The sequence below is a fragment of the Panthera uncia genome (genome assembly GCF_023721935.1).
Source record: "Panthera uncia isolate 11264 chromosome C1 unlocalized genomic scaffold, Puncia_PCG_1.0 HiC_scaffold_4, whole genome shotgun sequence".
NCBI classification, from domain to species: domain Eukaryota; kingdom Metazoa; phylum Chordata; class Mammalia; order Carnivora; family Felidae; genus Panthera; species Panthera uncia.
In genome coordinates this window covers 100,187,154-100,200,516 of record NW_026057585.1, presented here as the reverse complement: position 1 = coordinate 100,200,516, position 13,363 = coordinate 100,187,154, and the positions used below count along the sequence as shown (strand labels likewise).

General features: G+C 43.8%; 1 protein-coding gene across 2 annotated transcripts in view; it reads left to right on the top strand.

The window, feature by feature from the left end:
* The window catches only part of LOC125913618 (calmodulin-binding transcription activator 1-like), a 424,752-nt gene that overhangs the window by 71,564 nt on the left and 339,825 nt on the right, over window positions 1-13,363 (top strand). The window contains exon 4 of one of the 2 annotated variants that reach the window (XM_049618853.1): window positions 11,071-11,341. The exons of the other annotated variant lie outside the window; for it this stretch is intronic. Coding sequence (XP_049474810.1) covers window positions 11,071-11,079 — 9 coding nt within the window. The 3' untranslated portion in view covers window positions 11,080-11,341. Of the gene's footprint in view, window positions 1-11,070; window positions 11,342-13,363 lie in introns of those variants that run through there. 2 annotated transcript variants of the gene reach the window in all.

The following is a 13,363-nucleotide window of genomic DNA, read 5'->3' as shown; positions in this document are numbered from 1 at the left end:
GTGGCTAGTCACCTGTAATTCAGTCTTAATTTTCTGAACTCGTTATACATCCCCTGGCAGTCCTATGTGTCATGCACTCATGACTCTTTCTGGCCTTGATAGTGTGCCTGGGACAGTCTCCCCACCCCAGTTACGTAGTGTTTTCCCTAGATTTTCTTCCCTGTTTTGTGCTTTTATACTTAGATGTTTAATACAAATAAATGTATTCTGTAAATGGGTAGATAGGTTGAGGTAGATCGCTAATTTCATCCCCCCCATGCATGCTTATTATTGAATACCTGAGCCTTTCATACTGATTGAAATGTTGCCTGATTACCTTGTGCTAAGTTTCCACAAGCACGTGGTTCTTTATCTTGATGCCCCCTGTTCATTGATCTCTTTAGTGTGTCTTCATCAGAACCACACTGTGTGCTCTTCTTTCCTTACACACTTACTTAATTTTGATCAGTCTGATGTATCATGAATATTACTACTCGTATCTGTTCTGAGAGATCTTTCAGAAACTGGAGTGTGGCTTCATTGGCTTCTCTGAATGATCTGAACACCAGTTTCTGTAAGCTGAGGTCACAATCTCTTTTTGCTTTTGGCAGCAAATGTTGTGGGTTGATGAAGAAAATGAATTAAAGCGACTTTTCTTGCCCCTGAGAGTAGAATTGAAATGATCGCTAACCTTCATTTCTCTAGCTGTTGATTCCCAGCTTTCCTCCCATCTGGGAACACATCCAAAAATAATAGTATTTCCAGGGTATGCTGGGTTAGTGGTTGAGTTCTCTTGAGGTCACAGCCCACCGGGCAGGGCTCTGGGTGGCCTGGGCCCCTTGCAGAGCCTGAAGGGCTCAGTGCCTGTTACCCGTGTATCATGGGTGGCATGTCATGAGGGAGTGCTGACCTAGGTTAAGGTGTTCCAGCGTTAAGTAGTTTTCATCATAGGTCATCATAGCTTCATATGGATTCACCATTCTGAGAGCCAGACTTGTTTTTAAAACATTTTAATCATGGTAGATATATAGAACATAAGATGTATCATCTTAGCTCCATTTTTAAGTATACAGTTCTTTGGCATTACCTATATTCACATTGTTGTGTACCTGTCCCCAGCATCTAGCTCCTGAACTCTTTCCTCTTGTGGAACTGAAACTCTGTTCCCATTAAAAAAAAATTTTTTTTTTAAATGTTTTATTTATTTTTGAGACAGACAGCGTGAGCACGGGAGGGGCAGAGAGAGAGGGAGACACAGAATCCGAAGCAGACTCCAGGCTCTGAGCTGTCAGCACAGAGCCCGACGCGGGGCTCGAACTCACGAACCGTGAGATCATGACCTGAGCCAAAGTCGGACGCTTCACCGACTGAGCCACCCAGGCGCCCCCCTCTGTTCCCATTAAACAGTAACTCCCATTCTCTCCTGCCCCCCAGCCTCTAGCAAACCTCTGTTCCCCTCTCTGTCTCTGTGAATTTGACTACTAAGGTCTTCATAGAAGTGGAATGATGCAATATTTGTCTTTTTGTGTCCGGCTTGTTTCACTCAGTATAACGTTCTCAAGGTTCATCCATGTTGTAGCAGGTGTCAGAACGTCCTTCCTTTTTATAGGCTGAGTGATACTCTGTTACGTACACACTGCACCTAATTTCTCCATCCGTCCGCTGATGGACACCTGGCTTGCCTCCACCGTTGGGTGTTGTGATTATATTGCTGTGAACAGGGTGTGCAGATCTGAGAGCCAGACTTCTTAGAAGAGTTGTCTTTCCCCAACTTTTTGCCTCTGATTCAAATACTCCAGTCTGATTTTAGCTTCCATTATTCTGCTGAAACTTCTTTCTTAGATCACCAGTAATCTCAGAGTTGTTTAATATAAGGAGCATTTTTTGGGCTTATCCGATTAGGTTTCTCAGATGTAGTCAAGCAAGCTGAACACGCCTTTTCCCTTGGCCTCTGGGATGGTGTCTGCTCCTGGCTTTCCTCCCACGTGCTGGTTTTTGTTCTTGATCTCTACTCAGCATCCGAAGGTGGAATTTCCTTGGGGCTTGAAAGTAGACCTTTCCTGTGTGACTGTTAAGTGTGGATTATTTCTGGGAATCTGAGGGCCTTTACATCTTGATTTCCATTCTTTATCTCAGTGACACCTCCCTGCCTGCCCCCGCCTGTCCATTCCACAGATTCGGGCCCCTCCAGGCTCCTGTTTGATTTTGAGCCCAGTGCTCTCTGCCGAGCTCCACGCCAGAGCTGCCTACCTGATGTCTCTGCTGGAGGGTCTGACGAGCTTCTGCTTCGTGTGTCTGAAAAAGAATTGATTGTCTTCCTCTCTGTTTCTCCTGTCTCAATAAAGGGCTCCAGTCAGACCTGGGGCAGGGGGGCAGTTTTAAAATAAACTTCTACAGTCTCACAATAGGTTTAGATGTGCAGAAAAGTTGCAAGAATATTTCAGAGGGTTTCTGTGTACCCCCTGCTCAGTTTCTCTCTTAACGTTACTTTGGTACACTGGTCCCATCCAATCTGTACTGATGCATTATTATAAACTAAACTCCACCCATTATCCAGATTACCTTGGTTTTCCCCTAAAGTCCGTTTCTGTTCCAGGACTCCATCCAGGATGCCACATTACATTCACTCAGGTCTCCGTAGGCTCCTCTGGACTGTGACAGCTTCTCAGACTTTCCTTGTTTTTGTTGTCCTTGACAGATCACATATTTTGTATGTCCTTCAGTTGGGTTTGTCTGCTCTTTTCCTCACCACTAGGCTGGGGTTATGGGTTTGGGGAAGGCAGACCCCAGAGGTACACTGCTATCCTCGTCACGTCCTATCAAGGGTGCCTGCTGTCAACATGACTCATCATTGACGGTGTTAACCTTGATCACCTAGCTGAGGTGGTGTTGATCAGGTTTCTCCTCTGTGCGTTACTATTTTTCCCCCTCAGAGGCCATTTTGCCTCCTCTTCCTCCTTTTACTCCACACTGAATCCATACCTACTGGTTCTGTTTGCAGGTAAATTTCCTTTCTGTCCAAATCACTTTTTATAGCCACCACTGCCGTCTAAGCCACCATCACCTGGGCCCAGACTGCTTTGAGGGATCTCCTGGCTCCTGTCCCTGCTTGTACCCTTGCCTCCTCCCGACCCAGTCTCCACCCAGATACCAGAGTTGTCTTTTAAACATGCAGCAGGGTTACAGTACCCCTTTTCTCAGTCCTCTAGTTGATTTCCTGTTGTACTGGAGATGTCATCCCAACTACTCAACATGGTCTGTGAGGCCTGTGCGATCTGTCACCCTCCAGCCTCCGGCCAAGCCCCTCTCCCCTTGATTCCTGTTCCGTCCCCTGTTTCTTTTCCCTGAGTCCCTCCTTCTGCACTGTCAGCTGCTTCCTGCTCTGCTGCCTTTTACATGTCACTTCCGCTGCTTAAAAGATGGTCACTCTCCACCTTGTCCTTCGCATCTCTGCTGTATGTTATTTCCTTAGGGGAAACTTGCAGGCCCCCTTGAGAGCTGCAGGGACACCCCTGCAGGGGTCTGCACACGGCCTTGCACTCCTTCACTCTGCATGGTGCCCTGTGTGTGGGAGTCCTCACTCGCAGGCTGAGGCCTCTCTGCCCTTCACTGTGTGCCCCTGGCACCTCTTGTACTGAGCCTGCCCCAGAGTTAGGTACTCAGTAAGTATTTGTTGAATAAATGGATCTGTCTTCTATTAAAATTAAAAAAAAAATTTTTTTTTTATGTTTATTCATTTTTGAAAGACAGAGAGACAGAGCACAAGCAGGGGTGGGGTGGAGAGAGAGGGGCACACAGAATCTGAAGCAGGCTCCAGGCTCTGAGCTGTCAGCACAGAGTGCGATGTGGGGCTCGAACTCACGAACCGCGAGATCATGACCTGAGCTGAACTCAGACGCTCAACCAACTGAGCCACCCAGAAGCCCCTAAAAAAATTTTTTTTTACTGTTTATTTTTGACAGAGAGAGGCCGAGTGTGAGCGGGGGAGGGGCAGAGAGAGACAGGGAGACACAGAATCCCAAGTAGGCTCCAGGCTCCAAGCTGTCTGGCCCAGAGCCAGACATGGGGCTCAAGCCCACGAACTGTGAGATCATGAGCTGATCCAAAGTTGTATGCTTAACCAACTGAGCCACCCAGGCACCCCAAGATCTGTCATTTATTTACAATAGTGGGTAGAACTGCAGAGTGGAAAACAGGTTTATGTTCCTTTTTTCAAACATGCAAATATGCAAATAAGGCTTTGAATTTAATGCTGTCATTCCACTGCTGTAAATCCTATCTGTATCCTTTAATATTTTTTAATGTTTATTTTTATTTGAGAGAGAGACAGAGACAGAGAGACAGTGCATGAGCTGGGGAGGAGCAGAGAGTGACCAGAATCTGATGGCTGGCTCCAGGCTCTGAGCTGTCAACACAGAGCCCAATGCGGGGCTCGAACCTACCGGCCATGAAATATGACCTGATCTGAAGTTGGATGCTTAACCAACTGAGCCACCCAGGTGCCCCCCTACCTGTATCCTTTTGCATTTTGTAAGGTCCTGTGATGGGTACAGCAGTGGATCTGGAAGCATGTATTCACCTGAAGGACCTACCTATTCATTTATTGCCTTAACTAACATGTGCAGAGCCCTGGACGGGGTAGGGCCAGTGGGAACCTTCCATACCCTCTGGTGCTAAGTCATGGAGTAGGGCAGATCTGGACAGATTGTAGTTTGAATTCCAGCTCTACCTTTTTAAGGTCTATATCTTGAACTTAACCTTTTCCGCCTGCAGAAATGGGAACAGCATTGTAAACCTTGGAAAGAATGAGATAAGAAAAAGGATATAAGATGATCAGGATCATAATCGTTGCAATCACACAGCTAATGTTGATTCCTTTGTAGGTCCTAAGCACTATGCTAAGCAGTTCATATTACTTACTGTCATTCTCACAGTAACCCTATGAAGTGGGGGTGTCATTATCTTCATGTTGTCAATGAAGAGAGTGAGACTCAGTGAAAATTTAAACAATTTGTCCAAGGTCATGGAAGTAGTAAGTGGTAGAACTGTTACTGGAAGCTAGAACCACGTGACCTGGTTTCAGAGCCCGGGAAGGACTGACTTCGCTGTGTCTTGTGAAGCCACCGACCTTTCAGTGTAGCTTCTTCATTCTTTTGGGTTTTAAAGACTTTTTAGGGATCAGTTGGCATTTTAAAAATGTTAATAGTTTTGGGAGGGAGGACTGCCTTAAAGTTGTTATCAGCTGGAATTTGTTCCTTGACTGTCCACTTTGGCAGCTCTGACATGGTGACTGACACCTGCCTGTAGGAGGCAGGTCATGTGTGGGGCTGGAGGGGGTGGTTGGACCTACCTGGGCCCTGTTTCTTACAGCGATGATTGTGACTGTTCTGGTCCGACTCTCCTGGTGCTTTTACCAAAACTGCAGTCTGTGTAGTTCCTTGTTTGATGCACTGGGTTGTAATCTCCCTGTGACAGGACTTGGGAGACCATTTTTACAAATGACTTGGTTTAAATAAATAAGACTTACTGAGTTTGAAGTCTGAGCATCAGTGAAAAGAGGAGAAGGCAAAGGTCGGAGTCTCAATGATCCTGATTATTGTGCAGGAAGCCATGGAGCAGTTAAAGGGAGCGCGGGCATGCGCGATCAGTAAACTGAGGAACAAGTAAGATACAAGTAAGGTACACAGTGGACCAGCCTGTTTCCCTTTTGTTTTATTTCTTATAAATTTGTATTTGGGGGAATTTGGCATATGTTGTGTTGCTCTTTTTCCCTAGTGGGATAGTATCAGAAAGGAATGGGTGTTGGCTACGGCAAGTTGACATAAATTTCAAATCTGAAGAAAAAAAATGTGAGAATATTTGGTGAATTTACATGTCATTTGCAAAGCTAGGAGTATGTCTAAAGCTGATTTCATCATTTTGGAGAAACGGTCAGAGTTGTCTGATTTTCCATTTAGAAAATGTGGTTCTAAAGTTGGGGTCCAGCGGCTCAGCAATAAGTGGTTCCCCCACACTCCCCCTTGGCTCTCAGCCTTCTCTGCACGGGGGCCACAGCACGGCCATGTGGCTCAAAGGGTGTAGGGGTGGGCAGAGTCTCTGTCTTGCATGCCCCCCTCATTCTTAAGTGGCTTTTTCGAGGTTTAATTGGCATGTAATAAATGGCACGGACTTAAGTGTGCAGTGAAGGGTGTGCACGTGCCCACACCGCACGGCCCTGCTCCACCGTAATGAACATATTCATCACTCTGAAGAGTTCCTGGGGGCTCTTTGCTGTCCCTTCCTCCCACGCTCTTCATTCTTTCCTGAAACCTTTGAAGCCGTTGGGGGGGAGGTGGGTGGGAATGACATTGTTGAGGGTAAAATCACAGGTAGAAAGTATTTTAACCTGTAGTTTTGGCTTTTATTTTCTTTCCGAGGACTAGTGGAAGTAAGGTGATGATCGTAGGCATCGGTTGCTCTGTCACTGATAGAAAGTTTGGAGAAAAAGACACACAAATCTCTTTGAACAGACTATCTTTGAGAAGCTTGGCAGAGCTGTATTTCCGGAGAAGTTGAAGAAATGGTAGAGATGGTGACTGTTGTCCGAAGGGCACAGAAGACCAAATGCTGTCTGTTCTCTTAGTTTCTCAATAGATGGTGTTTCTAACAAACCCTGTCATGGAAAGGCGGTAGGAATATAATCCCCTCTTAACTGAAGGATATACTTCGCTCAAGTGCATTTTATTTCAGTCTGTTTTATTGAATGACATGTGGGTGATTTATTTCCTTGTATTTATAGGTAAAGATTTGTTTTTTGTTTTTGTTTTGGCTCACACTGGAAACTTTTGGCTGGCCATTTCTCTTTTTCATCTCTGAACATACGTGCTGAGGTTAGTTTCTGTTGTAGAAAGCATTGTACTGTTGAGTTACTAGACATTTTGTAAAGCAGTAGTAAGATAGGGCTGTACTGTCATTTGTTGCCAGCTGTCTCCTAGCATCCTGACTCTGCATTTTCTTGGCTCTTTATTTTTCATTTCTTTTTGGTTCTTCCATGTGTTTTATTTTGTAAGTAATATGCTTGAGGTGAAAATGGCAGCATTTGTGTTATGATTTAATTAACCTCATTAGAAATGATGTTCTTTGTCCTGTGTTTATTTAGTTGAGAAACGAGCCAATTCTCTGTGCCTATAAATGCTGGCTGGTCCTTGGCAAAAATAAGTAAATAAGTAAAAATTAACTAGAATACAAAGTGTGTTGGAAAACATGTCCCTCTAAAAAGTGGTCCAGACATTGAGAGCTTAATTAATATGGGTGAGAGTTTCCCTGCAAAAAGTATTCTTCACCAGAACTCTGATGACCTGATGGTCTTATGAAAATGAAGCTTGGTTGTTTATTTATTTATTTATTTAAAAAAAAAATTTTTTTTTCAACCTTTTTTATTTATTTTTGGGACAGAGAGAGACAGAGCATGAACGGGGGAGGCGCAGAGAGAGAGGGAGACACAGAATCGGAAATAGGCTCCAGGCTCCGAGCCATCAGCCCAGAGCCTGACGCGGGGCTCGAACTCACGGACCGCGAGATCGTGACCCGGCTGAAGTCGGACGCTTAACCGACTGCGCCACCCAGGCGCCCCTATTTATTTTTTTTGATGTTATTACTCTGCACTATGGCAGCATAGTTTTCCAGTTTATGGATGTCTTTTTTTTTTTTTTTTTTAATATTTATTTATTTTTGAGAGTGAAAGAGACAGCACTAGCAGGGAAGGGGCAGATAGAGAAGGAGACACAGAGTCTGAAGCAGGCTCCAGGCTCCTAGCTGTCAGCACAGAGCCTGATGTGGGCCTCGAACTCACGAGCCGTGATATCATGACCTGAGCTGAAGTTGTCCGTTTAACTGACTGAGCACCCAGGCCCCCCGAGTTTTCCAGTTTAGATTGAGGATAGCGTACATGTTAGTTATACCCCTGAAGTTTTAGGAGGTAGTAGGATTTTTGAGCATTTGTTGTTGAATTCAGTTACTGGTAATCATTTTGGAAGGGAACTGTCTTGCAGTAGATGAGCCCTCTGTGTACCCTTTGGTGGAAAAATGCCAATTCTACCAACGAGAGATTTGTTTTGGGTTGAAGAAGCCTCCTTAGTCTTTGCATGCACCGGTTTCTATAAATTCAGTCCATTTGTTGTCAGCCAGTAAACGGCCTCAGGGAAGAAAAGGGGGTTCCTGGAGGAGATCTGAGGATGGTAATTGGTTCCTGAGCCACTCTGTCTGGGGTCCAGGAAGGGGGCTGGGAAAACCTTTCTATCCATCAGGTTTTGGCTTGGGCCAGTCCTTTGAACAAAAAATAAAAAGCTACTCAGGCCCCATAGCTTCTGGAATTCTGAGCCAACCTGTCGCTTCACCAGATTTCAGGTCCAGTAGACAATTGCCAGATTGTTTCTGTGGGAAAATGTCTGTGTGTTCCAGGTGCCTGTCTCAGCAAAGGGGCTCTGGTGACAATGTGTGCCCTGCCCCTGAGCCTTCCTTTTACCCATGAAAGTATGTTCCAGGACCCTTGGGTACTAGGGATGTGCTGACTCCTGGTGGCCTTTATTCTCCTCTACCCCAATTAAAATCATTTGAAAAACATTAGCTAAAGTCCTTCATAGATCTCTTGAATCACCCAGAATTTTATTTATTGGCACAAACTTATTCAGAGCCGCTTGTTTGTCAGAGCTTGCAAGTATTTAGCTGGGGAGAGTTCTGTTTGTGTTTGTTACTTAGGCTGTGATCGTATCTGTGGTATGATCTGTGGGAAAGTGCTTGGTTGTAGCGAGAGCAGTTCCTTGCTCCTGGGCGTCTGTCATGTTGGAATGGGTTGGTGTGTCTGCAGCTTTGGCAGGGCTTAAACTGGTAGAAAATTTGGGCTAACATATTTTTGTGAATTGGTGAATTTTAGAAGTGATTTAGAAGACTTTAGAAAAAGTCTCTATAAGGACTCCATCCTCTAGTTTTAAGAGGAAATTAGTTAATAAATGCACGTGTCTTGGTGATGAAGGGGTAGATGCAGATACTTGATCAGAGTAGATACACTTTTTGTCACTTTATTTAAAATATTTTTTTAACGTTTATTTTTATTTTTGAGACAGAGAGAGACAGAGCATGAATGGGGGAGGGTCAGAGAGAGGGAGACACAGCATCTGAAACAGGCTGCAGGCTCTGAGCTGTCAGCACAGAGCCCGATGCGGGGCTCGGACTCAGGGACCGCGAGATCATGACCTGAGCCGAAGTCGGACACTCAACCGACTGAGCCACCCAGGCGCCCCACTTTATTTATTTTTTATTTATTTATTTTTAGAGAGAGAGAGAGCAAGGGAGGGGCAGAGAGAGAGAAAGAGAGACTCCCAAGCACGCTTCGAGGTGTCAGCACAGAGTCCGACCCAGGGCTGGAGTTGAACGCTTGAACTGCGAGATCATGACCTGACCTGAGCCCCAGTTGGAAGCTTAACTGACTGAGCCACCCAAGCTCCCCACTTATTTTTGTCATTTTAATAGATCTTTTAGTAAAACAAACTTGACACCGCTGGCTTCTAGCCTTCTCCCGCAAACCTGAGCACCAGCCCCTGGAACAACACACGCCTGTGTTTGATAGGCTATCGATTCCTGCTGCAGGGCTCCCAGTCGCCTGCATGCCTCCCAGCAGCAAATACATATGTGACAGACTTTCCATGAGATGAGCATTCCAGAGAAATGAAATGCTAGTTTACTTTTCAGTAGCTATGGAACTTAAAAAAATCGTGTTTTTAGAATCGTGGCCTTAAGGCACTAACACACCGGTATCTGGTGCATGCGGCTCTCTGCACGTCCTTTGTAACAGAATCTAATCGGGGGAACCGAAATCTGATGTTTATGGCGTTTGTTTAGTTATTGATTGCTCTCAGCCATCAGAAAGCATAAGCCGTTCCTTTTGATAAAATCCTTTCGGGCAGTTGTCTGTATTTTAATATGTAAGTGTCTTTGGAATTTGATTTGAACAAGGTAAACTCAGAGTGTCAGATACTGTGGGGTGCAGTGCAACTAGGGGCCTGGAAGGAGGGCGGTGCTGACATCAGGCCCTTTGTGGCTCCCCACGGAGCCTGTCACTTACCCTGGAGCCACTGTTTGCACCGCCTGCTAGAGCCTGCTGTCCAGGAGGTGCTGTGGACTGTGGGTCCTGAAATCAGGGAGTGTTCCCTGTTAGAGAGCAGGCGATCTCGATCATGGTTGTGTTCGCTTCCTTCAGTAGTGACAGGAGTATGGGAATTACTCGCTGTAAGTGTTAATTGTCATGCTTGCTGTTGCCGCGAAGTAGGTTTGTGGTGACTCAGGTGGTAGCCGCGTGTTGCCAAACAGAACCTTAGCCCTTCCTGTCCTTTTTAAAGCCGATGGTTCTAATCTGCTAATGAGGAAGATGAGTAAATAATAACAAAATTGAAGCCTAACCTGTCAGGTACTTTTTTTTCACTGTCAGATACTTCTCTTGTCCAGCTTCTACTAATTCTGTGTAAATGCATTAGAACTAGCAAGTTATTTTGCCTAAAATGTGTTTTCTCCCCTCGGTGCAGTGAAAGTTGAATGTGAGAACAGATCTTAATAGATGGAGTTGCACAGTTTATTTCATCATGTATCACTTTATTGCTATCTTCTAGAACATTGTTACACTAAATGTTCCAATAATGGAAATTTTATGCAGCTACTTCAAATGAAACAAATTTGCAAAAACTCAATTTTGGAACTCATTCCTTGAGGAGAGGAAAAAACCTCACCACACTGCGACCAAATTAGATTTCCGATCTATTGGCAACTTCTCAAACACTGTAATTTCCAGAAAACAGGGCACGGGGTCCAGTGGAAATGTCGGTACTTCACAGTCACCTATGATCGGAGATGGTTGGGGTTTTGATGTTACACGGTTAAATGTCTGCAAAAATTTTGTTGGTAACAGGTAATTGAAATTTGGTTTTGTGCCTACATAAAAATGGCTCTACACAGAATCAGGAATGACTTGTGTTCAATTACAGGGGAGTCTTCTTTTCAAGAACTTGATTTTAAATTCTCAGAGATACTAGTTTTACTTACTAGAGCTCCTTTGTTTTGCAGAGATCATGATGCAGCCGTCCTTTTGGATTTCTTTTTAATAATGTGTGACCCTTCACCTTTGATCCCCTGACCTGCATTACCTTGGTAACCATTTCATTTTTTAATTTAATTTCATTTTTTAATTTTGGTGTACAAGCTGTAACATTTCATCTCTCAAAGTGTAACACGCTGATTTCCTCAAATAGAGATACCCCTTTGAGCGATAAATTTGCAAAATGCTGTCTTCATTTTCTGTATTAAAATTCATTTCAGTTTTTAAAATAAAGTGTAATCTGTGTTTTCATCCTTTTAAAATTTAAGTTTAGTGAGTGCCTCTCCCCGTACAATATTATCTCCTTTTCTATTCATGTTTTGCAATAGCTAAGTTAACTCGGTGATCACACATAACTCACATACGCAGCAACCAGCCACCACCTCCTCGCTCCACATAACACCCCTTCCCCATCAGCACATACCCCACCCTTTGCAGATTACCTCCTCTGTCTTTCAGAAATAGTGGCGACTTGAATTTACTAGTCTTAGTTGCCACAGTCTACAACCTCAGATTACATTTTATGTTCTCAAGTATTATTGGGTCAGAAAATGAGCCCCTTAGTTCCATGTATGGGCTAGAAGATAAGAAAGTCGTCTTTTTCCCAAAATGTACCTTTCCCCTCCTTTAATACTTATGTCATTATTTGAGGCGTAAGTTGAGAACAAGCAACATTTTTAACGTGATCAGAAATGTCCTTTTGTCTCTGCTGAAGCCTGGGTGGTCAGCTGCAGTGGTCTGTATACCTGATTGCTTTATGACATATGCTATTTGGTGACTGTTGTTCAGACATTTTTAACTGTATTCTGTTTTTCAGAAAATTCTTACTCAGAAGCAAAACAAACCAAAGTCTAAAAATAAAAGTCAAACTTGAGTTAATTCTTTGAACTGGCAGGATATTCCTAAGAAATCAAGTTCCAAAAAAAAAAAAAAAAATCATGTGAAATTTCTTAGCCTGGCCTGCTGAAGCACAGATTATTTTTTAAGTGTCTCATTATTTTATTCTCTAACATTTAATGCTGATGCTTTAATTGCACACAGCTGAAGCTGCTAAATGAGCACTGAAATGGATTTAAGTCCTCTCTGAGCTTTGTTGATACCTATAAAAGTTTATGTCATTCATTAGAACCACAAATTAAAATTAGTTGTAGTGAGCTGTTCATTGGAGATTGGAACTCTCATGAACACTTCTTCAGGCTTACTGGCTTGGTTTTGTCTGTTATACTTACATACCTGTAAAACTGCCTGTGACCTTGGCTGTCTTTTCACAGAATTGCAAAATACCAGAGCTGAGAAATATAAATCTTGTGATTACAAAGCCAGGAAGTGCATGGAATGAATGTCCCAATAGTTGTGAGCAACTTACTTGTCGCCTTGCATTTTAAGGTGGTGTTGTTGTTTTTAAATGAGAATGCTTTCAAAGTTGTGTAGGAATGTTTTCCAGATCCTACCCATTACTCGTTCCTCTGAGGTGACATCCTTCCCGCACCGCAGGAGTTGTGCCCGCCTGGAGTTTACCCCACGGAGACTCTCAGGGCTGAAAGGGGCCGTGTGGCCCTCACAGCCACCCAGCCCCTGTGGGGAGCGGGCTGCTGGTCCCCAGAGGGTCACATGCTCCCTGTTGACAGAATCAGGGCCTCTTGACCTCTTCCCCGTAGGCTGCCATGTCTCCTAGAGACAGTCGGATAGTTTATTCATAAGTCCAGTAGGAGCTGGAGAGGCATACATAGGTGCCCAAGAGAAATGCTTTTATTGTGATATTTTGTTTTGCAATTAGGTCAGTTAGATTTTCTTTAAAGTTTTCTGCTAAGTGCATTTTAAGATAACTTAATTTTTCAAAGAGAGCTAGTGTATGGACATGTTTATGATTTATTTTTAATAAGCGCTTATTTGCTTAGTATTTAGGAATTCTAGTAAGTTGTAAGCCGCACGGATGTGGTTTTTTAAAGCATGATTAGAGAAGACTCTAGTCTGGAAGTCAGAAAAACCTGCTTTTGACTAGCAGGGTATGTGGATGTGCCGTTCTTATCTTTTAAGGTAGTTCTCCAACACTAAAGAACGGGAGTAGAAAGACCTCAGAGACTTTGATGTGATGTTATTAAAAACAGTGAAATCAGTTGTTCGGCTTAACGGTGTAGGAGTTTCTGAAACATTCTGTGGATTCTACTTCAGTTTCCTTTTATGTGAAATGTAGATGTTGTTATGTCTCCTACTTGCTTTTTAGGGTTGTTGGCAGGATAAATGAAACACTGTATGCTGGCC